Raw genomic sequence first — 24171 nt, 5'->3', positions numbered from 1 at the left:
TGAACATAAAAAAAACCCTCCTTCTAAGATCTCCCCCACTGAAAAATAAAAAGTTCTTAAGTACAATGACTCTGCAGTAATTAATTTGAATTAAAAGACCTCAAATTGGCTGATTCTCTCCAAGCTCAAGCTTTGTTAGGAAAAAGGTAACAAAGACCCTTCAACTGGTTTGCCTTATACTTTAGGATATCTTTAAAGACCTTGTTGACTGCACTCAATAATATCTACCTTCTTTATGATGTGGCTGAGGTTACTAAAAACATCTGCACACGTTTAAAAATCTGGAAAGTCCATAGCCATTCTACACACTTTCATTTATTGTCTGGACAATTAAAGTACAAATAATTCAAACACAACAAGATTATGAAAAAAACATTTACAATACTTTCCCTCAGAAATGATCTAAACTAGCAAGGTTAACATGAAGTCATTCATTATAACTAAAGTATACAACTGCCTGGTCCTAAGAAAGATTTTTTATTATTATTATTATTCAGATAGTAAAACACATTGTAGAGAAAAGATTCTGACATGCCTTCCCCACTAATGCTTAGCAAATGCATCAAAACTTTCCCAGCAAACTGCGCTCATTCATAGCAGATGATGTATAAAGGTTTCCCTGAACATTGAATGAGTGTTCTTTTGAACTAAAATCTAACATTTTTAAAGTAAAAAAAAAAAAACTGATAAAATTATGATGCAGCCTTTGCTTTAGTTATTTGTCTACTACAAAAGTTTGCCTCTTCAGTGTGAAAAAACAATACTTAGTCTACATGCAGTTAGTGGGTATAGCATGGAAAAAATGCACAAAATAAGCACAAGTTATAAATAACCATAACGTTTTATTACCATTAGACTAAACTTGTATTGAAAAGATTTTATATAACAAGACAAGAAAAGCAATAGCAAATTTAACTATCAACTAGATTATGCATAGCGAGTAACTGTTTCTAGTACTCAGGGAAGAGCATGACCCTTTTTTTTGTTTTAAATATATAACCGTACAAAGCACAAACATACTAAAATGATCAGTGCACTGGACATGGGAGAGCACCCCCTCAGTCAGTTTGTTCCCTTAGCTCTGTTTTCCCCAATCTGAATTACATTAAAATAAAGACCCAGTTGTTTTCTTTTCTACTGTGCAGTAAGAAAAAATATTCACAACAAACATGACAATATATCAAACAATATTTCTACACAAGTTACCTTGATACCTCTGTCACTTAAGTATCATAAGAAAACATTTTAAGACATATACAAACAAAACTAGCAAAGTGTTACAACTTAGAATAAATTAACCAAAAGAAAAAATAACTTTATATATATATATTTATATTATATATACACATACACACACAACAAAATGACACAATAATATGCTTCTTCCCATAGTTTAAGTAAACAAATAAGTAGACTAGCCAAACTAGCTATATTTGATTTTGGCCATATGCATCACATCGGCAATTAAATAAATAAGTGTTTCAAGCAACATAAACAGTGTTCCAAATGTGCCAACACAGCCCAGTTATATTAGCATGGGCTAGAAAGTGAATTTGAAAAGTCTTAACAAATTTAAAGCAAATGTAGTTTTTCTAAACACATTACATTTAACTATGATACTAAGATATGTAAATAATTTTGTAGCACCTACTGCTCAAACCAAGGAAGTTTTTGATCAAAAAACTAATTTTTTTAACTTTTGTTCTGCTGATATCCCGTACTGATGACTTAAAGAAAAACTGTCTTGCAACTCATCTCCTTGCTTTTGGGTTTTGACTGTGGGTAACTGTGTGCCTGGGAAGAACACTCTCCCGTACTGTATTTAATATTTTTATTACATGCTATGAAAAGATACGAAGATCATCTGTTTGTAACCCATCCTTCAAAAAACAATCTACTAATCCAGTTTAAAACACACATCTTGATCTCTAAAAAGTTACCAGTGCAGTATGAACATGACAAAGTTGTCAATTTCCCCTAAATTAGCCAGTCAAAATATTTTTCTCAAATCCAGATTCTCTTGTAAAAATTCTTTATATTTTATAAAAATAGATTTTTCTTGAAACCCATTTTCAGCAAAGAGACCACCTCTTTGGCAACATTGTTAATGTTATTTAAATTGTTGTGTCATCAGGTATCCCCCTTTGACCCCATTCCCTAACAGAAGACTGTTTAGTTCACATGATATAAAAGAAAAAAGGAAAAATAAAAAAAGTTGCAAAATTATGGTTGTTTTTTTTTTCTTTTTTTTTTTGCAATTTTTATTGTTCCTCTTTAATTTATGTGGGGGGGTTTACCAATCTGATTGGATCAATGCTTTGAAAGAAAAAGGAAAAGAAAAAAGAATCTTTTTTTTTCTTGCTTTTAATCCCATTAGTTTGTAAAAATTGTTTTTATTTATTTTTTTAAATGAGTGAATGGTCATCTTAAAAAGACCCACCTTCAAGGAAGGTGGTAAAACTAGCTGGCCGGGTAAAAATCCCTGCACATTGTTATCTATGTATAGTATATTCAACAACGACAGCTATGAAAGAACATTCAATGCATCAAAGGTTTTTTTTCTAAGCATTATAAAATCCTTTCCTGTTCATCACAGGATATCCAATGTTTTAATACTTAGGCAACACTGGCTTATAAAGTCCATGGTTGAATATAAGCCTTGAAGAGTTTTTTTTTTTTGTTCGTATATATATTTATATATATATTTTAGTAAGTAAGGATATGAAATTCAGGATTTGTGGGTTTTATTGGTTTTAAAGGAAACTTGCAATACTCTGTCTCCTAAACGGTATCCATTAAGGCTGGCAATTGCCATGGCAGCTTCGTCGTAGTTGGTCATGGTGACAAAGCCAAATCCCTTGCACTTGTTGGTGTTGAAATCGCGGATGACCTTGACGTTATTGACTGCTCCGAAGGGACCAAAGAGCTGCCACAGCACACTTTCATCTGAGTCGGGAGACAAGTTGTAGACAAAGATACACCATCCAGTCCCAGTGTGACCAGGGATATTCATTCCGACCAGGCTCGTCATCCCATCAATTGTGATTGGGGAGAACCTACCAAACAAAAAGAGGGGTCTATTCTAAATATATCTCTTTGAACACGTTACATGGAATCAAGACTTAAATAAATCACCATCCAAACCTGGGGATGCAAACTATATGCCGCCCCCGCCCCTTTGGTCTCAGTTACACAGACTTCAACCCCTGCTTTGAACGACTGAGATCTATGCCCAATGGAAAGGACCAGAATCGGATACAGCTGCATGTTCCTCTATATGGATAACTTCAATTTAGCTGCTTACTGTGGTCCAGCAAAAGAATTAAATATCGATCTAATCCTGTAAACTCTAAAAAGGAGTTCTCCTGCTCAAGGACTGCAGGATTTGTCCCTATCATTCTCAAAGAAAACACAAATGAAGGACAGTGGGTACAGCAGCAAATTTACTGATGGTTTAGCACTTCAATTCCCACCAGTTTCTTGTGGGAATATAGCTCTCTTAGGACTTACTTTAAATATGAATATGAAATATTTGTAGAAAGATTCAGTGGTGTTAATATGTTCATATCTATCCAAAAAATACAGAGGGCTTTCTGTTTTGTTTTGAGTTTCGTTTCTTTCTAGAAAACTGTAATCAAAGACATTTGAAAAGAATATACTGTTGGTGGTGACACCCCCAAAACAGGATTGGTTGTGTTCTAATTATAAAATAGGAAAACCAGTGCATGAGGGCAATGTCTTTGTTATGTTTGGTTTACGAACATGACATTGCTTTAAAAGTTTGACAAACCACGCCATTTTTGAGACCACTATCAGGTGGGTTCTGTTTTAAAATAACAACTGAGCACAGAGAAAATCTTGCTGAAATCGTATTTCCCATGGAATTTAAAAGTGGGCATCTTGAACGCAGCAAATTTTAATTCCCCAAGCCGAATAAAATTCTTGCTTGTGTTTTGGGAATGACTCAGTGACATAACTGTGAAGTAGGAAGCTTTCTGTCTGATACCTTGTTTTGAAATTGCTATTCTTTTAGCGTGCCTTTGGCAAACAGACCTGCAAAATGTTACTCAACAGTAATGCAAGTTAAATGACTATAAAAAGAACTGTGCATCATGTTGATTTTGTATCACCTATCTGGAATTACAGCTAGAAACTCCATCTCCTCTACCATAACCTTAAAAAAAAATTGCTTTTCAATACACAGCCCAAACTGAGAAAAATCATTTGTTTGCATCTGTGGCCTATGATGGAGTAATTTTATTCACACATTCAAATGCTCTCAGGCACAAGCACGGCTTTTCAAAGGGATCCAAGTACTGACCTTACTTGGGGCAAAACTCCCAAGGAACTCAATTTCTGAAAATCCCGCCTACAGGATGGCACAACTTTGTTCTTGTCCTTGTATGCTTATGCTAATATTATCGTAATCGTGCGGGATAGCTTTGTGGGTTTAGCTCTCTCATGCTATTGCCTCGGCTGGTTAAAAACAAAACAAAACAAAAAAACACCCAGCACAGGCTATGCCAACATATATGGCTTAGGATCCAGCCATCTAAAGCAAGGTCTAAGGATCACAATTTCTATTCAATCAGCAGTTGAAGATGGGCCTTCAAATGTTATACTAAGTTCACTTCAAACTTTGCTGGCCTATATAAAAGGCCAGCAAACAGTGTTCTCTCTGTGTTGTTATACTTCATCTGAAGCATGTGCATGCCAGAAGGGTTTCTGGTATGCTTCCATGTAAATTATGATACATCATGCTAAAGCATGCGGTTTGCAGAGTGCACAAAAGTTGTGCACAGGTCCACGATATGCCACACTATGAGACTGCAGAAACGTCATACTTATGTATGGGCATGAAGAGTTACGACAAAGGTTTGTGGTCTGCAGATGTCCGTGGCACGGAGGTGCTTCCCTGAAAGTTGCCTAAGCTTTCCCTAAGTTTTTCCATCTAAGAACACAATTGAAAGTACAGTGGTGGGTGTAGCTCCTACCACCATGCAGGCTGGTATGGTGAAAGTTTATTGACCTGTGTTTGGGACGATAATGAGTTAGGCCAAATGAGTCATCCGATGAGTACCAATAAAATCTTCATCCCACATCAGCGTGTCTCATGCTACACTGTCACAGGAAAAACAACAGACACTCTGGAGACTGTTTGTAGACAGTTGTAAAAATGCTTGTTGATCCTACTTGCTGCATCCCTCTGCCTTGCGGCTCTCGATTTGCTAGAGCAGCCAGTACATATCTTCTGGGTTTTCAGGGAGAAGAAAACAACTAACAAATTTTAAAAACTTCAAGAATTACTGAAGGAAGCTGTTGTGATGTTTAAGCCTGAAGTCTCATGATCTACTAATACTGGCAGATCATAGTCGAAAGCAGAGGCCCGGCTTTGACATGGTAGGAGGCTGTTCTTTCTTCCTTGCTCTGATGAGACACATGAAATGAGAAATTAAACCCTCTGTAGTCTAGGACTGAGTAGCATTTATCCTGGGCCACAGGTCAGTGTAATTCTGAGAATAATTGGCACATTTAAGTGGAGAAAGAAAAAAGGAACATCCCTCTGACAGGTAGTTTTAAGTGGCAGCTGTTTGGAGTCCTTGAACATTACTAACAGCGATGCAAGAGATGGAGGAGTGGGCAGAGTGCAGGTGAGGCAGTCACAGGTGCACAATGAACTGCAAAACCATGCAATGAACTCCGATTCATCATCTGGCTGTCACCACAAAACAAAACAGGTACCAAAAAACCCAACAAAAAACGTGCTAATGGATACCTTTTCTGAGGCTTCTGGAGAAATGTGAAACATCTAGTGTGACAGTTACTTTTGCTTATAATATTTGTCTAATGGTTTACAGGACCTGCTGGTAGATGGTACGATGGCCACTGGGATCATATAAATACTGTCTACTACATGCTTACTGTACCAGATGCATAATATGAGGTTTATAAAAAGCACGCCTAGTTTTCAAGAACGTGTCGGACCATCACTTACTGAAAACAAAGATGATTTCTCATCTCCAAATGTGGGGATATGGGTGGACTGGACACTTCTAGGTAACATTATAAATGAGACTATGCCTCAATAGTAGTGATGCGTACCATATATACAGATATGAACTCCTTGTTTCCGATTTCAGACTTAACATGGAACACACTCATGGTGGAGAACAACTGTTTCCAAATTAGCTAATCTTTTAATCCAATCTCAACAGACACACTTTTCCACATTAAAACGAGCATAAGAAACAAACAACACGCACGGACAAATATTTGCAACACTTGTTAAACCTGTAACAAAAGAAAACTGAAGGATGATTAAGGTGCACACAGTTACACTTTTGAAGTCATCTTTCCGATAAAATGCAGATATAGGAGAACTTGAGGTCCTTCCATACATTTTAGCCAATAGCCGTTTAACTCCGTTTTCCACCAAGAAATTTTACGCAACAAGGTTGGAGACTAGCAGAAAGCTCAGGTTAATAATTCTGAGTTGAGGAAACGTGTCATTTGGCCAGTCTATTGGTATCTGAATGTGTGTAGCTGTTGCACCAAAACCATCTGAGAAGCCCACCTGTAAATGAAAGAAAAGGTGAAAAAAAAACCACATGGAATTTTTGCGTGTGGCCTTAAAGCAACAAAACCAACCGAAGTCCAAACTTAAAAAAAGAATTTGACATGCTGGTGGAAGAAAAGAAGGAATTAAAAAAAAATAATAAAAGTTAGTGAATTAAAAAATAAATTGTAGCACCAATCTGTGCCAACATGGACATCTGGCAATCTGTGGAATTCTAATTACCTCTTTACGCCATAGGCCATATTAAGCAAATTGTCCAGCCTGAAAAGAGAAGGAGGGTCTTTGGGTTAATGTCTCACAGATGGCAAGATCGCTCAATGGAACTATTATTAATAATGTTCCATTTTCAAAGAAGAAATGCTCAACAAGTTTCCCACACATCTAAGGAGTTTAGGAACCAATGGCACTATCAAGTTCAGACTGTGCTTAAGTTTCCACCACAACATTTAATGCCATTTTAACATGCTTTTACATTCAATGAAAGGTGAAGCATATATACCTCTAGCTCCAGGTTTGATTTGCTGTTAAAAATTCCCCTTTGATTTTTCTTTTTTTAGATTACATTAGTGTGAAATCATAACAAGTATGATACTTCAGCTGTTCACCTTCCATTGCAATTAAACTTGTGAATAAAATGTCACAGTCCAAAATTACAGGAGTAGAAACAAACCATTTATAGCAATTCTTGCTACCAAGTTTTACAAGATGGGTTTAGGCTTTGTTCCCATTAGAAAAACATTTAATAACGATCCCCCAAAGCTGTCAATGTAAATTGCCAATGAATTTTGTAGATGAAGCATAATTTGCTTTAACATTCAACACACATATGAAATACCCTTTATCCATGTAATGATTCAGCAAAAACCTCAATGGATATTGTAAGCTTACCAGAAGAATATTTTAAATATATGCTTGTTTTCAGAATAGCCAGACAACTGACTATCCCTGTGCCCTTCTTCAATTTATTAGCATATTTTAACATGGCAAAATTCAGATTCAAGGGAAGAATTTTTAAAAGCCAATATTTATCTTAACTCCACCAATAAGTCTGACCCTTCCCATTTAACATTAAAAAATAAAAATAAAAACCTTACCCAGTAGTACAGAGAGCACAGACTACTGCTAATATCAAGTTATATATATCTGATACAAGCAGTACTTTTCAATGCAAAGCAAAAACCTTACGGAGAGCGTCTGCAGGTCAAACCAAGGGCTACACAAGGTGCCTTTATATTGACAGCAGCCATCTGATGCTAATACGTTAATGAAACTGCTGTGAATAAACTCAACTTCTTGCTTGCTACCAATCCAATACACTTAACATCAAAGTGAAAGTTGCATCCAAACCATTAATATAGCAGAAAATGAGTTACTAAGAAATCAGAAAGAACAGCATCGTCAGTTTTCATTTAATTATCCACGTAACCTTTTATTCCATCAGCCCTTTGTCTAAGGCTCCGTGAAAACTGATTGAAGAGTATTTTTGAGCTATTTCAGTAAATAAGACATGACTATTGCTGTCAGCAGGTTTTCTTCTCGTTCTCACGGAAAGAACGTTCCATTTCACAAGGAAATTCGGGGCAATCTACCGATCTAGACCAGATTTCCAAAACAACACCTGCCCCGAACCAGTGTACCGGGTACACGCTCAGTTCCTGTGCAGATAATTACCTGAATCTCTGAGCCTGGTGGTGAAGGGGTCCAGGATAGCGTCTGTTGGGAGACTGGTACAGCTGTGAAAGGAGGGCCTGGCTTGTTTTCTGGCTGGGGTTATTGGCAAACTTCACAGTAATTGGTTCTGTAGCACCACTAGGCTTCTGGCCATTTAGTCCCTTTATGGCTTCTTCTGCCTCTATTCTCTTATCAAAACGGATAAATCCCACACCCCGAGAAACTCCTAGGAATAAAGAAATCAGTCTTTTAGGCAAATAAATAAAAGGAAGATGGCTTTCAGGAGCCGGTCCCCTAAGCAAGCAAGGAAACACAACTGAATGCCCCTCCTATGTTATACTGCGATTATTAAATAGAAGCAGACCTAACACATTAGTAAACTGCTCCATACATTCCCCTTAAAAACAGACTGGAAGTAATTAAAAAAAAAAAATCAGCGTTTTAAAATGAACATATTCCCCCACAGTTATATTAACCCCCCCCGCCCCCTGTATATGCACTTTAACATAGGATTGAAATGTATGTCCAGAATTGTATTTTCTTAATGTACTGCACAATGTTGACACTTCATTATAGCTGGCCCAGTTCAACAGCATTTAAGTTTGCCACTTCCATGAAAGATTTGAATTTTAAGAAAAAAAAAATGTTAACCTGTGACTTGATCAACCAGAATACGTGAGGTGATAATGCGCCCGTATTGTGAAAATAGCTGTTCTAGTTCTTTCTGGGTCATTGTTTTTGGAAGGCCGCTGACATACAAGTTCGCATCTCGGATTGATGCTGAACTTGGACGGGCATACGACACCTACGGGATTAAAAAGAAGAATTAAACACATTTTAGAGGGATGCATTCACCTTTCACATTTAAACCGACAGGTTAACTTTCCATCTTTACACTCTCTTAATGCTGGTTTGAATAGCCCCATACTTCAGATTTTAGCTGCTCTTGTTATAGCAACAAGAACCAGGAAAATGTGAAGAGAACAAAAGAAAAGCTGGAGATAAATAAATGCAAGGATAAGGGTTCTTTTAAGTGCAGGCACAAAATAACTATTGTATGGAGTTAGAATAATGCACAACTTCCCACACACAGCTTTGTAAATTTACCCCTGTGGGTTGTGGGTGTATAGATGATTTACTGTATCCAACACACAATAATCTCTGAATATACCCAGCGTTTGGAGGTTCCAGCGTTTTTTGTTTCAAGTGTCTGAAACAGATCAGGTTATTTGCAGAGTGAACTTTTATGCTCTATCCCTTTGTGCTTTCATTCTGCGCTGGTTTGCTCTACCCTTGCTGAATCACAAAACACTGGTGAAATTAAGCTAAACGAACATCTGTTTAGGGATCTGAAGATACGTTCCCATCATTTTATCTGCAATTGATTGCGAAAAAAAATCCCTCTTTCGCTGCCAGTCTGAAAGCTACCCATAAAAACACCACGAGATAAGCAGGTAAAAATCCAGTTAATATACTGTGTGTATATAGTCAGGAAATTACTACATTAGATGTGGGAAAAACAGCTAGCACAAAACTAATAGAAAAGCTAGGTTTACACCTTTAACACACATATAAAACACTACATTTAAAAAAAAATAAAAAATACACTCAAGTCCTCAAACTATAAAAAGTCGCTTCTTACACAGCGAGTATTCAGCCTGGAATGTGAACATATTTATATTAAATGGCATGTCTAAAATACCGATTCCTTACAATTTAATTAAATAAAATGTATTTCAATCTAAATGTACGCTTAAATTCCTGTGCTATGTCTACGTACATACTTTAAGTCAAAAGGAGGATGCATTAAGCTGGCTCCTCTACAGCCCAAACACAAATGATGTCATTAGATGTCTTTGTGTGTCAAGACGATGTCTTTATGTGCTCCACACCTAAAAATAGATGTTGACTCAACGCAGAAAATGATGCGAGTGACTAATATCAGCTTCCCCAGCCTTCTGCATGTAACTGGAGACAAGCTCTACAGATTTTCCATGAAGGTTTTTGATAACTTTCTTATAACTTGGATGCCTGTATATAACTTTTTAAAATTAATGGTAAGCAACAAGAACCAAAGCGAAATGGATGAAAAATAAGGAGAGAAATGAGGGGGGGGAAAAAGGTTTAATGAAAATATTTCCACCAGGTATGGCAGTTGGAGACAATGACACCACTGGCACAAAAAAAGTCTAATAGCTTTTCAACCCACAGTAAGTCCAGAGGCTGGGGAAGAGGGCAGGAATTCAGGTGTCTTGCCCGACCAGGTCTCTTTAGTGTGTGCTCAAGGGGTTTAGGAGCTCATACCTGGTGCTTTCAATAGGACACCTTCATCTAAGTAATACGCCTTTCAAAATCCCACATATGCACCAAGATTTCTGTTGGCAGGGTAGAGGGGCACCTAGAGATTAAAGGATTGTCCCTCCATCCGTGGAAGTGATGGTTCAAAATGCAGTCTTTGCTGATATGTTGAGCACCGCTGGTTCTTATCCTATTCCCCATTTGTGTATAACCATAAAACAAACACGCAAACTGAAGAAAGCTGGGGGACGACGAGCAAGACGGGCTCAAGAGAGACCCAGGACTAGAACAGGTAGCGTGTTAAGTACTAGGGCTAGCAAGCCCCGGTACAGCTACACCTGGGATATTTCTATCTATCCACAATCTGCCATCACGAGGAATCCCTCAGTTTTCAGGAGGATTAAAGGCAGGGAACGAAATCCTGGCTGCACTGAACTTGGTGGGAACTTGGTCACGGACTTCAATGCAGCCAGCGTTTCACCTTGAGGGTGGAGAGAGGCAGAATACATCTCCAACAAAATCTGGTTTGCAAGCATCTCGTCTTAAGAAGCATACTGCCAAGGATCACACACCTAGAGCTTAACCTACTTTAGAAATAACAGTTTAAAACACTGTTCAGAGCCTGGAAAAATCCATCTGCTCCTCAAGCCAGAGACTTAGAAGATCAATAAAGTTCCTGGGAAAAGTGCCAACGAGAAACTCAGGTTCTGGGCTTCTTCGTGCTGGCACGTTCGTGCTCTATTTGTGTAGGCTGGGAGTATACTGGTCTGTGCAAAAACCCCACTTCCAGGACCAGTGACAAAGACTGGGATTCTTGCAATTTTTAATACTCTCCTCTGTTCTTGTAAAAGCCGGGAAGACAGATAAAGGACAGAGAGATTGTGCAAAGTTCACTCTCTCTTACAAACATCCACCCACAGCACACGTAAGCACAGATAACAACTCAGATATCATTTTAATTCCACCTGACATTAAGATTTTCTGGATGCAGGGGAGTCTGGCAAGAAGCTGCTCAAAGTTACTCAGCTATCCTCAGTATGTGGGAGATGGGGTTCTCAGCTGGATGGACGCAAGGCCAGCGACAGAAATGGCAATTATTTAACCTCTAGCAACATTTCCTTAGATTTCCTCTTAGGTCGGAGGATTACAAATGCTGGTTAGGATGTGCCGTCCTGCATTCAAGTTACTACTTCACTCAGTTCTGTGCGGCACAGGCTTTCAAAAGGTGTTAACTCTCAAAAGCAACCCTCCCCCCCAACCAAGAGGTCACCCTGCTACTGATGTTAAAACAGCTATTACGGAGCCATGCCAAAACCAGCTCCCATTCTGTTACCTAAAATTGTAAAACGCTCAGAAAATAATGTTGCACGAATTCTTTACATTCACACTTCTCTCCCGTTAAAAATGAGTTTATTTACGCTGGTTATTCGCAACGCAGGGACTTACAACACAAATCCCGTTGGAAAAAGAAAAAGACGTGAAAATCCTTGCTACTGCAAGAAATTCAGGGTATGCGAGTCTGAGCATGCAAAGCGGCTACATGAAGGGCCGATCCAGGCACGTTACAACTTGGAATCGAGAGGTGGTTATTCTGTAAGATCACTGCACATTGCTTAGATTAAATCTGCATGGGAAATAATATGATACTGTTGGGTTTCTTTTATAGCTCCCTTGTCTCCAATGATAAATTCTATCAATATGCACAGAATAACAGAGAATTGTTATTATTTTTTTTGCTACACATCTAATTTTACAACCAATACAATCAAACTTCTTCAAGGGTCTCTCTTCTATTGGAAAGATGCTCTTTAAAAAGACTGCTTCAAACCATTTCCACATGCTATCGGACAGATCCTGGACCCAGGCTCAAGAGCGTAACAAGGGCAGGGAAGTCTCGGTGACAAAGCTGTGGATTTCTTTGATGGACCCAAAACCAACTCAACACCCCGCACTGCACAGCTCAGACATTCCTGGGTACGATCATGGCTGGAAATACTGTGATCCGTCAGAAACACCATTAGGAGACCACTTTACCCAGTGTAACTTAGAGCTGTCCTCAGGTCACCATAAATTATACTAAGGGGCTTGGCTGCCACCAATAGCCAGGTAAAAAGGCAGCTTGGAGACATTTTTCCACCCCCTGTGATGCTTAGTTTATCCACACTAAAATATTTAATCCAACAGTAATGAGGTGTGGCTAATAGCTACCTGTCACACACGGGGATGTAGATATTTAGCTAAATATTCTTTCAGACTGCTTGTCACCACACCTTTCAGGCACCACCACTGTGGTTGGCGCTGGACAAAATACTTCTCTACTTGAACTGTTAAAGAAAGGTAAAATTTGCTAGAGTCTCATCAATGTGTGTCCAGGAGAAGCAACATACATGCGGAAGTTATACAGGCTCTTGCATTGCATGCCTTCCCTGGAAATAATTAGCTGCAGTCTACAGGCGTAGAAGAACATTTGTACGCTCAGCAGAATTATTTTCCCTCCTGATTTTTTTAGCTGTTTTCCTGCCCACCAAACTTTTGGCAGAAGTTTCGGCCCCCATGGCCAAAACCATAATCTTTGTGACCATAATACAACCACCAAGAGAAGCCTGAGCTTGTCCCACCTGTCTCGAAGACACCTGACTACTCGGTGCCTAATGCTGACTCTCAGCCATTTCACTGCCAATAAACTTGCAAGAAACCTTTAGCTAATGCGCCTATCCAGCATGACTACATCTAAGTCCATCACAGCCTATCCATCTGTTAGAAAGATTTTTCCCCAGAAGCAAGGCTAATGAAATAGCCTCTCAATTTCTGTTGGTCTGGGTGTGCTCCCAAAAGCTTTGTCTTCTTGCACGGCAGCCCGGTCCCATCCATTTGGAGTGTGTCAACCCTGCTCTACCGGGTCACAAGAGCTGCTTCTAAGTGACGCAAGGCACTCGCTTTCTTGTAAAAAATGAAGTATGCTGCCTTCTGCGTGGACCAGTTTCTGCCAGCTTGAGGCCCGCGAGATGGCAGCACGGATGCTCTAAGACCACAGGGCACCGCTACCCGAGACAACCCCAATCCCTAGACGTTCATGCGCAGTGTCCTGCGGGCTGCCGTCTTTTACTCCTCCCCACCCAACGTTTGTAAATTATTGGGAAAATGTGGCCCAGTGACACAGGCAGGTACGGACCTTCATTAAGAAGTTTGAAAGACTCTGTTACTAGGAGCGATATATGGAAGGAGCTATTCCTTGCGTAGCTTTGGGCAAGTCACTTAACCTTTTCCTGCCTGAGAGTCCAGCCTATAAAATGGGGATAATGTTTCCTCTTACTCTCTGTGCATGATCTATTTAGATCAGGGGTTGGCACACAAAGGTCATGGAGGCATTGGATCTGGCCTACAGATAAGGGGCTTCAGCACAAGGTGGGCTTCAACTGTGGGTGCTTTCCCCATGCCCCATGAGAAGCCCCGGTTCTGGACAGGTCCCAGTGCCAGTCCATCTGCCCGCCTCTGACCCAAGCGGGCATCATTCTGGTCCCTAGCTGGAAAAGTTTGCCTACAGCTGATTTACACAGATAGGTACCATCAGTGGGCTTACAAAGCGCTTGACAAAAGAGAAGCATTGGCACTATTTTATCCCAATGGAAGTCATGCCAGCAGAGAGAAGTGAAATAAATTTGCCTGAAGTCACACAGTGAGTTAGTGGCAGAAAAAAAGCAGGACGTTTCCATCTAGTATCCTGCATGTAAAAAATAAGATTTGTGAACATCCCATGCAGAGAGAGACACTGCTTTTAAAAACACATGGATCTGGCTAGTTTCTCTGCATGCCTGTGCCATCTCTAACGAAGATCCTGAAAATCCAAGACCCAGATTATCAGCATCACCCTGTCAAAATATCTTCTTTTAACTCTTGGGATGAAGAGTTATTTTACCCTTAGTGTCTCAATGCAACTTCGAGGGTAAATTATGATTAGGGATAACAAAGGTGATTCTGTCCCCATATTTTTGGGACGATATCTGCCAATAAGGATCTGGCAGTATTTCGGGAAACGTGAAAAGCAACGATAAGAGAAATAATTGTTCACGCTGTGTGGAACAGAAAACCCAAACTGGAATCTCCACAAATATACGCAGTGGAAAACCCCCTTTCATTATAGCAATAGCACTATTGCAGACAGAAGGGTGAAAAGGAATTTGTTAACCCGAGTTACAACGTTCAAACTGTTAGAGACAGAGCTGTCTTCTGTTAAAGAGCAAAAAACCAGTGTCAGCAAAGCTCTCTGGGCTTTATCCTCGGGTACCACAATCACAGATCTCCCCTTTACGACTAATGCTGACCTGCTGTATAATGCAACAAAATGATTATCTTCATTTTAAAAGCAACCGGGGGGTGGGGGGTGTTAGACCCTAATTCTGCAGGCTGGAACACCTGCAATCTGATCTATCGTGAAAAAAACACACACACCAACAGCTGTCCATTTGTGGTCCTTAATTCCACTCAACATTTATAAAGCTTTATAGTGGGAGCTGGGAAAGAAGTGGCAGGGTGCCCGAATGTGCCCAACAGATCATAAATACACCTTGGGTCCTGCTCCCTGAAACACCATGATCCCCACCGAAGATGAATTGGGATGAACTGGGAGCACCTTGCAGCAATGACTCTTGCGGTTGTTACCCGACGGTCAGGTCACAGTTGCATGCTCTACACTGGCTATCTGCTGAGACCGCTTGGAAACTTGCCCTAATGGAGAAAGCAGGCGCCCACGTACTTAGGCCGGCGTCATGCAGGGGGCACATAACACCACAACTCTAATCAGCAGCACATCTCACTGCCAAGAAGTTTCTGGCTGCAGTTCAGTTTATTGGTTTTAACCTTCAAAGCACTACATGGTTTAGGAGCTGGTTACCCAACAGACCATCCTTTCCCTTGCACTGTTCTGCTGCAGCTGCAACCAGGTGCCCACGCTGAGTTTAAATGGGGCTTTCACACTCCTTCCCCTTCTCAGTCTGCCCTTGCCTATCTGGATTAACCTTCTGTTTAACCTTCAAAGACAGCCTTTTAGCCAGAGCCTGGTAGGGTATAGCATGAATTGAATTTGATCTTGCTATTCTCTGGTTACCTTCCACTGATGCACGGGCAGGTTGGTGAGTACGTGAGTTATTTAAAAAATTTGTCGTGGCCTTTAAAGAGCTTCCACTTTGGGAAAAAAACCCTGCATCTAAAGACAACAGCCATGGAAACCAAAACACACGTTTTTACATATTAACGCTGTCACATTGCTGCTCTGCTCCTACGCAGCAGGAAGTGGTTAATAAGTTTCTCAGGTCCTTGCCAGCCTCCTAATCATTTTCTTTTAAGCTATCGCCACCTAGATGTGAATAAAACAGGATTTAGTAACAGTAACTGCTTCCAGCTAGTATCAGACGATGCTAAAATATCAATACTTAATCATCGATATTAATTTCCAAAAAGCCTGAAATTATAGTCAACTGAGATGCAGAGAAAGCCTTTGACTACACTGAGGGGTCTTGCTCGTTTGGAGCTTTGTCACTTTATGTACGGGAGGAATTTAACACCTCGATTATACTGACAGAAATCAAGAGTTTGGACCAACTTTGTTCTTTATGGCAGCACCTATCAGACAAGAGACTGGCTAGGTCAGGGCCTCCATCCTCTCCTAATACTCTTCTGCTCGTCTTATGGCAGGCAGCGTGTGGCCCGCTTCAACCGGGGAGACATGTCTCACAAGGTAACGCAAGGAAGGACCAGGGCTGCTCTCCAGGTGGTCCACAGTTTCCTTCTGATTTCAACCTCCCTTCCAAGTTCTTCAACGTCCTTGTTCCAGTGTCCTCGATAGCAACGTTCAGATGTTTTGATCATTTATGGACATTACAGAACATTACCTCTACCTCCTAGCAGATGCCATCCATTTGATTCAGCCCTGGAGTAGCGGTGTTTAAGCAATCTCTACCTACCTAGTGCACTGCACTGTACATCTCATTTCCTTTTTGCTATTTGATTCAACTCAAATTCTAGCCAATCTTCAACATTAACCTTTACCATCAGGCTTAAATTAACCTTCTCAAAATGGCTCCCATATCAGGCAGCTGGATTTATTTCAGTAGGTGACACATCTTCATCTACCCAAAATATTGTGTAGAACTGCACAGAAGTTTGATCTGTGATTACAAAGGAAATGTCTCTTCCCTCATAGGGAACAACTACAATGCTACAGAAACCATTTGCTAAAATATGTGCTATGCTTAGCTCAGTGTGAATACAACTCACCTAAAAAAGATCTATTGCTAGGCATGTGAACATACAAACATTTCCTTTATCGGTGCCCCTTCCCCAGATATCTTGATTAAAGTCATAGTCAAAGAGTAAAAGGGCACCCACCATTCAGCAAAATAATAAAACACGCCAGAAAATGTTTGGCTCCTATTGATAAGGAAAGGGTTACTGATTACAACACTGAAAAATTAAAAAATACAGCTTTCTTTAGTTTATTGTTTCTGTCCATTTGACAGATGCCCGGGCCTTGTCAGCTGGCTGGATCACCTGCACGCAGCCAGCATTCCTCCAGACTGCGGCTCTTTCACAGGAGAGAGAAGAATGGCCAACAGTGCGGGGACATTTTCCTGGAAAGCCAGGAAAATGGCAAAGGTGGGAGGCAGGGACAGGTGAAGGACATGCAATGACTTGCAGTGTCGAAGACTATAGTTGACTTGATAATGCCCCATTAAAAGTTCGCTTTCAAGGTTAACATCTTGCTGCAGGTTTTCCTGAATGCAAATGCAAGTGCCCGCTAACTCTGCATAAGGCCTACCGCCTTCACATTTTAAAAATGTGTCACAGCTCAGCGGCATATTGTACCCGGCCTTATGTGACAAAATTGTGGGAATGAACATGCTTCCAAATGCCTCACAGCTTCCTCAGACCTTGGTTTTGGGGGCTGGAGCCACAGAAGGTCCCACAAGCTTTACTCAATGCCGACAAGCAACTGGGTGGGTAGAGTGCTGGCTCTGTTTCCTAGGGGGTCAGCTTGTAAAACAGCTGGCATGGGAAGGAGGAAGGTGAGTTGGCATGGGAAGGAGGAAGTCTCGTAGACAGATGCCATGAGTCCACCCTCCCTACCACCTCCCCATAGGTAGAGAGTAACCAAGGGGAGTAGCCTTTCCTGGACGGCATGTAGGGAGGTGAAGCCACATACCAACACCTTACGTGGTCACATACCTGAGGCTCAATCTGGTCTAAGCTGGAAGGCCCTAATGGACTCCAGCTTAGACTGGAGCAAACCTAAACAATAAAATAATAAAACAATGTCCATTTCCTGCATCTTTAATACTAATGCCAATATTTAACAAAATCAAGCCATTTCAGCCAGCAAAATAAAGGTATGTTCAATCTGGTCTCTGAAAATACTGATGACATTTTTTAAAGCTTTTTAGAGGGCATCTACAAGAATCAATTAGATGCTCTTATAATTCTGTACATTGATCCAACAATACAAGCAAATATGCCCCTGCTCTAAACCACAGCTCATTGTGAAACACAAGGAAAAGGGTGGGGTGCCGGCCAGAGAAGGGCAATGTAGCTGGGTTGACTCTGATTTGTGACTGCTTTGCAAGAGCGGAAAGCCGAGATGCAATTCACAGGTAGATCCCTCCGGCGTATTTAACCAGCATGGGAACTGGCATGGATGCTGAAAACATACAATCCACAGCTTAACAAGATGAACGCTGTGAAGTCTCCAGATTGTGTAACACATTAAAAAGAACCTGTTTTAAGAGAATTATTAAATACAGTAAAATGATAAATTAAAGAAAAAATTCACAAAGGTATGTGGGATAGGGTGGGTGGTTTAATGAGATGCCATTTTACAATTTGCCACACTTTTTCTTTGCAATACATGCAATTCGAAGCTGTGTGCAAATTGCCCATTAAGCACTTATACTTTATTGTGTATACAAAGCCTGGCAATTCAACTCTGAGGCTCCCTCGGGTTAATTTAGGTGACTGTGTAAATACCTATTTAAAAACATATGTTTTGCAGACTATACATGTCCTGCTAATCACTGCAAGGGTTATGTAATTCCTATCTGTACATCGTAGACCTGTTTCCTTGTTTACTACTGAATTTTAAATGTCTTTGAAATTCCAAAAGAATTTCACATCTTCAATCAGTCATCAATGTGTTATTTATAAGCATAACAGAAACCAAAAACCAGTCTACTCTCTGTACCCATATCATTTTAAAAGAGATTTTTAAAAAATTAAAGCAGCAGCAAAATGTTCAGACACATTTGGTAGGCCAAGCACCTGTAAAAACAAACTTTTACTGCTGAAGATACAATTTGTTAAATGGGTGCGAATCATTTTAAGTTAAAATATTTTATTAAATGGGAGTAAAAAATAGAATATGATTACTAGCAAGGTATCTTCTTTTCTGATTAAAGGTTCTTCAGGTGCACTAGAAACACAAATATTACTGTTCTAGCTCACAAGAACCCGAATGATTAAACATGGACATTTACTAAAAACAGTTGAACTAATGTATCCAAATGGAATGGTATACAGAAAAGTTAATGCACAGTGTTAAAAAATAATTCCAATTTTTAAAATTCTCGTGAGCCTAACCTAACTAGTTAAAAAAACAAGTAAGAAAATATTATTAATGTACTATTTTCTCTTGCCATTGTCCCATTAAGATAGGTTTAGAGAGAGATCAACTTGCAGCTCAACTTTATTAAAAGTGGAATGAATAAGTTGCTGAGTCTGAGCATTAATAGTTGCAATCTGTAGCAGTTGATAAGACGAGTTGATGCTGTTGCTTTACATTATGCATCATGATAAATTAAATACATAAAAACCTTAACTGCAAAAATCCCCTTGTAAGCATTTTGGTGCAGGGAATAAGTATGTACATACGGAATGGTCCTGTTCCCTCAAGATGAGTTTGGAAAGAGTATTTTCACAGCGGTGGCAGATAACAGAACAAGGAGAAATGGTCTCAAGTTGCAGCAAATGGAGTTTAGGTTGGATATTAGGGGGAAAAAACAACTCTCTCACTAGGAAGGTAGTAAAGCACTGGAACAGGTTACCCAGAGAGGTAGTGGACTCTCCATCCTTGGAAGTTTTAAGACCCAGCTACACAAAGCCTTGGCTGGGATGATCTAGTCGGGCATGGTCTGGTTTGAGCTGGGGGATGGACTAGATGATTTCCTGAAGTCCCTTCCAACCTGAATTTTCCACAATTCAATTTTATATGTAACCAAATCTGTTTTCTGAAAGGTCAACGTACAGAACAAGAGGCTACTTGTCTAAAATTCCCGGTCAGCTGTCCCAGCTGGTTTTCAATGATTTGTTTTTTCCCCCAGGCAACACTACAATTCATGGAAACCAAAATATGCTGTGGGAAAGGCATGGTTTTAACAAATTTCTCTGCTTGAAAAGGAAATATTGAAACTGTTGAAATAATTCTTGTTGTCCTTCCTTTTTCAATTAAAATTTCCAAGTCCGTGCATTTTCCCAGTCCAGAACAACTTTTTGTTTGAAAAATGAAAGTATAGGGCAAAATTAAGAAAATGGTCGAAATAATGAAAAGGTTTTCAACTGCTTTACGCAGGTGTGCGTGAGTGTGTCTGTTAATACTTTTGACACTGCCTTTTTATCCAAGTACGGATAAAGAACATTTTGTGAAAGGCTGAATGTTCTTGTGGCATATTTATCACACCCATCCATACCAAGTATTCAGTGAGAAATATGACAGTGTAGAAATTAGTTTGCTTTTAGGATCACTAAGTAACCATGTAGAAACTTGTGGCATATCAGCATGGCAAACCGGGGGACTGCAGCCTGTTCTCTAGTCCCTTTGAGGTTCCCGGTTTCAAGTAAGTGGATCAAACATAGGGCAGTGAAATTGGAAGAGTAATGCTTGAGAAAGACTACCACATTTGTTGAAAAATGGCATGTCTAAACTGGGGTGAAGCGTGTTTGTTATAAATGGCAGTAAGTGTTTGACAATCCCATGCCAAATTAATTGCAATCAGCACAAAACAAGGTGTGTAATGGTCATTTAGGAATATATAGTGTGTATTTCACCTTTGTTTTACAGGTAATGTTCTCGCTAGTGGATGACTGTTTTATCCTAACTTCAAATCCCATTACAAAGCTTTAAGACGTCATTTTTCCCTGGCAAATAAAAATAGCAGCAGTTTGCAAGAAATAAAAAGATTCCATCTACCAAATATCTTGCCTTTGTTCTGAGCAAGAGCTAGTTAGCTTTGCCATTTAACTGGAGATTAAAATAGCGATGCGATTGCCAAAAACGGGGTCTCAACTACTATCTGCTCTTCCTAAATTTAGCAAAAGGCTCTTTGTATTGTCTTACCTTTATGGTTTTGGTCTGGAGTCTGAGTCCATTTAAAGTGTTAATGGCTTTCTCTGCATCCTTTGGATCAATATAGTTAACAAATCCATACCCTAAACTCTGCCCTGTTGAAACATAAGAAACAAAAAAAAAAGGACTCAGTATCTTTTCAGCACATAAACAACTTCCAAGTGTGGGATCAAAATTTTCTTCACCACTTTCACCTAGGCTCTCTATGTACAGTAAAAGCTGTCAGTGTTTCATCACTCCATTCTGTCCTCATTACTGTGAAAGCCAACATTAAAATTAAGTCACTATAACATTCACACCTTTAAAAAGGGCTAAAAAAGGCTGTTCTAGAGTGAGTTAACTGGAAAGCATGTAACCCAGGGGTTGATAGCAGCAGAATTACATAAACACGATTAATGGTTTTATGCCGAGTTCAGAGCAAACGTGACTAAAGAATCAGCAGCACAAGCAACGAGGCTCCCATTTCAACCGAAAGGAAAAGAAATGCTCAAATCACGCCACTGTTTACAAGTAGTCTATCAGGTTGTCATATTGTGAAAGTTAGGAAGCATCCCATATTAATAGTCCCCTTAAAGAAACGCAGCTTAGCCAATCGTGAAATCAGCTTCAAACGTTCTATATGGTGTTACTATCTTGAGCACGGTAATGCAGCCATGACGAGAAATGACAGAACATCACATGCTGGATAATTTATGAGATTAAGCTTTCTTTAGTACGTGTCAGCAAAGAAAACGGCACAACTGCTGCTGGTGGCAGGAGCCCATTTCGGCAGCCAAAATGGTTTCAACAGCTTCTGTTTTACTAGTAATGTCTGTGTTTATGTTTGTGGTAGAAGGAGGAGACCGGGTTAACAACTCCGTCTAGTAATACGGTGCTAGCGATGTACTATTATTAGCACGATAGGTATACACATGCAGCAGGGAAAGCGCATGTCTGCAACCGACTGGGATAACCGAACCAAAAGTTGTATCAAAAAAACCTAGCTATTTCCTCCGCTTCGTTCGCACCCCGATTCGAAAACATGCAGGATATGCAACGCAGAAGCACGTTTTGCATTCAGGCGTCCACATTTTTTGCCACTTGTGCTCAAGCAAAGTTCTTTTGGTTATTTGAAAATGCAATTACTGCAGGGCCGCTTTGTTTTAAACCTGTTTGCTGAAAGCGTGCACATTTTCGAAGCATGTAAAAGCAGAAGTAGACATGATTACAGATAAGGAAATGTAAAAAATAAACTCCAAACAGCTTTCAGGATTCCACTTCCTGGGCTCACATACGTGTACAACTTATTTGGAAAATATTTTCTTAGGCTCAATCCTACCTGCTCGTGGGGGTCTGATATACAAAGGAGTCGGTGTGATTCAGCAGGAGATAAAGGAAGAAAAGTCATGAGAGGTCTAGGCAAGGACAGCTGTAAAAACTGCACACTAGGGGCTCTACCTGTCCAGTGCAGAAGTGGCTACCCAACCCCTTCCTTCACTCCTGTAGACAGAGAAAGGGGAGGTCATGGTGGCTCCTATGTAGGAGGAACCATCCTTCAGCGTGATATGCAGATCCTAGCTCATCCATCTCCTGTGAACACAGACCGTTTAACTAAGCCTTTGTGCGCAGGAGGTGCCCCCATCCCTGCCCTCCCCAAATCAGGGTCTCAAACAAGAAATAATTGTGTTCTATAATCCAATAAATAACGGAACGTCTCTGTCTCAGCCAATCCGATCAAGGTGCTCCGTATTTTTAAAACCCAAAATAGATTATATCTTCAAAACACTTGCAAAAGCTCATGTATTCTATGGAGCAGTGGAAAGGGATCTCAGAGTCATAGTCGACGCAAAAATGAACACAAGTCGCCAATGTGATGAGGTAATAAGTAAGGCTAACCGTGCTCTCTCTTGCATTAGTAGGTGCATCACGAGCAGGTCTAAGGAGGTGATACTTCCCCTCTACGCGGCATTGGTGAGGCCGCAACCGGAGTACGGCGTCCAGTTTTGGGTGCTGAACTTCAAGAGGGACGTGGATAACCTTGAAAAGGTTCAGAGAAGGGCTCCTCGTAGGGTTGAGGGCCTGCAGGTAAGACCCTATGAAGACAGACCGATGGACCTGAATCTCATCGCAAGAAAAGGCTGAGAGGGGATCTTGTGGCTGTCTACAAACTCATCCGGGGGGGGGGGGGGGTCAGCAGGGAACAGGGGATACTCTTTTTACCAGGGTGCCCTTCAGGGTTACTAGAAACAATGGCCATAAAATGAAGGAGAGCAGATTTAGATTGGACATCAGGAAGAAATTACTTATGGTGAGGGTTGCCAAAATATGGAATGGGCTTCCAAGGGAGGTGGTGCTTTCCCCTACCTTGGAGGAGTTCGAGAGGAGATTAGACAAGCACCTGGCTGGGGTCGGTTGACCCCAGCGCTTTCCTGCCCAGAGCAGGGGGTCTCTTCCGACCCTAGAAATCCATGAAATCTATGGCTTTATTACAGAGAAGAACCTGCTCTTTTAGCATTAAAATACGCTCGGGGAGCACTTCCATTCCACTGGCTTAACTCGACCAGTACAGGACACAAAAATACACCCGTTCTACCTGAATGGCTAAATTCATCTCAACAACAGCAAAAAAATTTCCAATTCAAGTTAGCTAGCATTAACCAAAAGACAATACACATTAGATTGAGCAAAGAGCTAGAGCATAAATAGCGTAACAAATGTTCTTTGTAGCAGCCTTCCCCGCTGGTTTTTTATCTGGTTAACGTACGTGACATGGCCCCTGATACAGCTGTATTTAAGACTCCACAATCTGTAATGCATTTGATCCTCAATACTTCTGTGAATCAGGGAAGGTGCATTACCTTATTTTACAGATGTGGACCTGAAGCACGGAAAGATAAGGGCCCATTCGCCCTATCAGACATCTCCGTGTCCGTGTACAATCCCATTCCATTTCACCAGAGGATCCCACCTCCCCGCAAAAAAGGGTTCATGTGTCTTCATCTTCATTATGGCTAGGTACAGACATTCAAAAAGCCTGAGGCAGAACAGATCTAAGTTACGTGATCTTCTGTAAGTGGAGAACACACATTCACCTTATGGGGGGGGGGGGTGGCAAATCTTAGACCTGGTTCTGCCATTTTTAAACCAGTTTCTGTGTGCTGAACTTCTGTTATCTTACAGGTATGGACTAGTTTCTGATCACTCATACTGATAAAAGTGTAACGTCTGTAGCTGGCCCTTAAGACTAAGTCCCAAAGCA

At 40.4% G+C, this 24171-nt stretch overlaps 1 protein-coding gene across 9 annotated transcripts in view; it reads right to left on the bottom strand.

Moving 5' to 3' along the window:
- Nucleotides 1–295: 295 nt before the first annotated feature.
- Nucleotides 296–24171, bottom strand: part of ELAVL4 (ELAV like RNA binding protein 4) — a 111883-nt gene continuing 88007 nt past the window's right edge. For 7 of the 9 annotated variants that reach the window (XM_019479308.2, XM_059727820.1, XM_019479306.2 and 4 more), the window contains 5 exons: nucleotides 20925–21028; nucleotides 8900–9053; nucleotides 8249–8474; nucleotides 6800–6838; nucleotides 296–3056 (listed from right to left, as the gene is read on the bottom strand). In XM_019479308.2, the coding sequence (XP_019334853.1) occupies nucleotides 2729–3056; nucleotides 6800–6838; nucleotides 8249–8474; nucleotides 8900–9053; nucleotides 20925–21028 (851 nt within the window). In that variant the 3' untranslated portion in view covers nucleotides 296–2728. The remainder of the gene's footprint in view (nucleotides 3057–6799; nucleotides 6839–8248; nucleotides 8475–8899; nucleotides 9054–20924; nucleotides 21029–24171) is intronic. The other 2 variants (XM_019479305.2, XM_014598736.3) reach the window with 1 other exon arrangement.

Source organism: Alligator mississippiensis, chromosome 5 (assembly GCF_030867095.1).
Source record: "Alligator mississippiensis isolate rAllMis1 chromosome 5, rAllMis1, whole genome shotgun sequence".
Lineage (NCBI taxonomy): Eukaryota > Metazoa > Chordata > Crocodylia > Alligatoridae > Alligator > Alligator mississippiensis.
The sequence above is the reverse complement of the archived record's forward strand: the minus strand, read 5'-3'. Positions and strand labels throughout refer to the sequence as shown.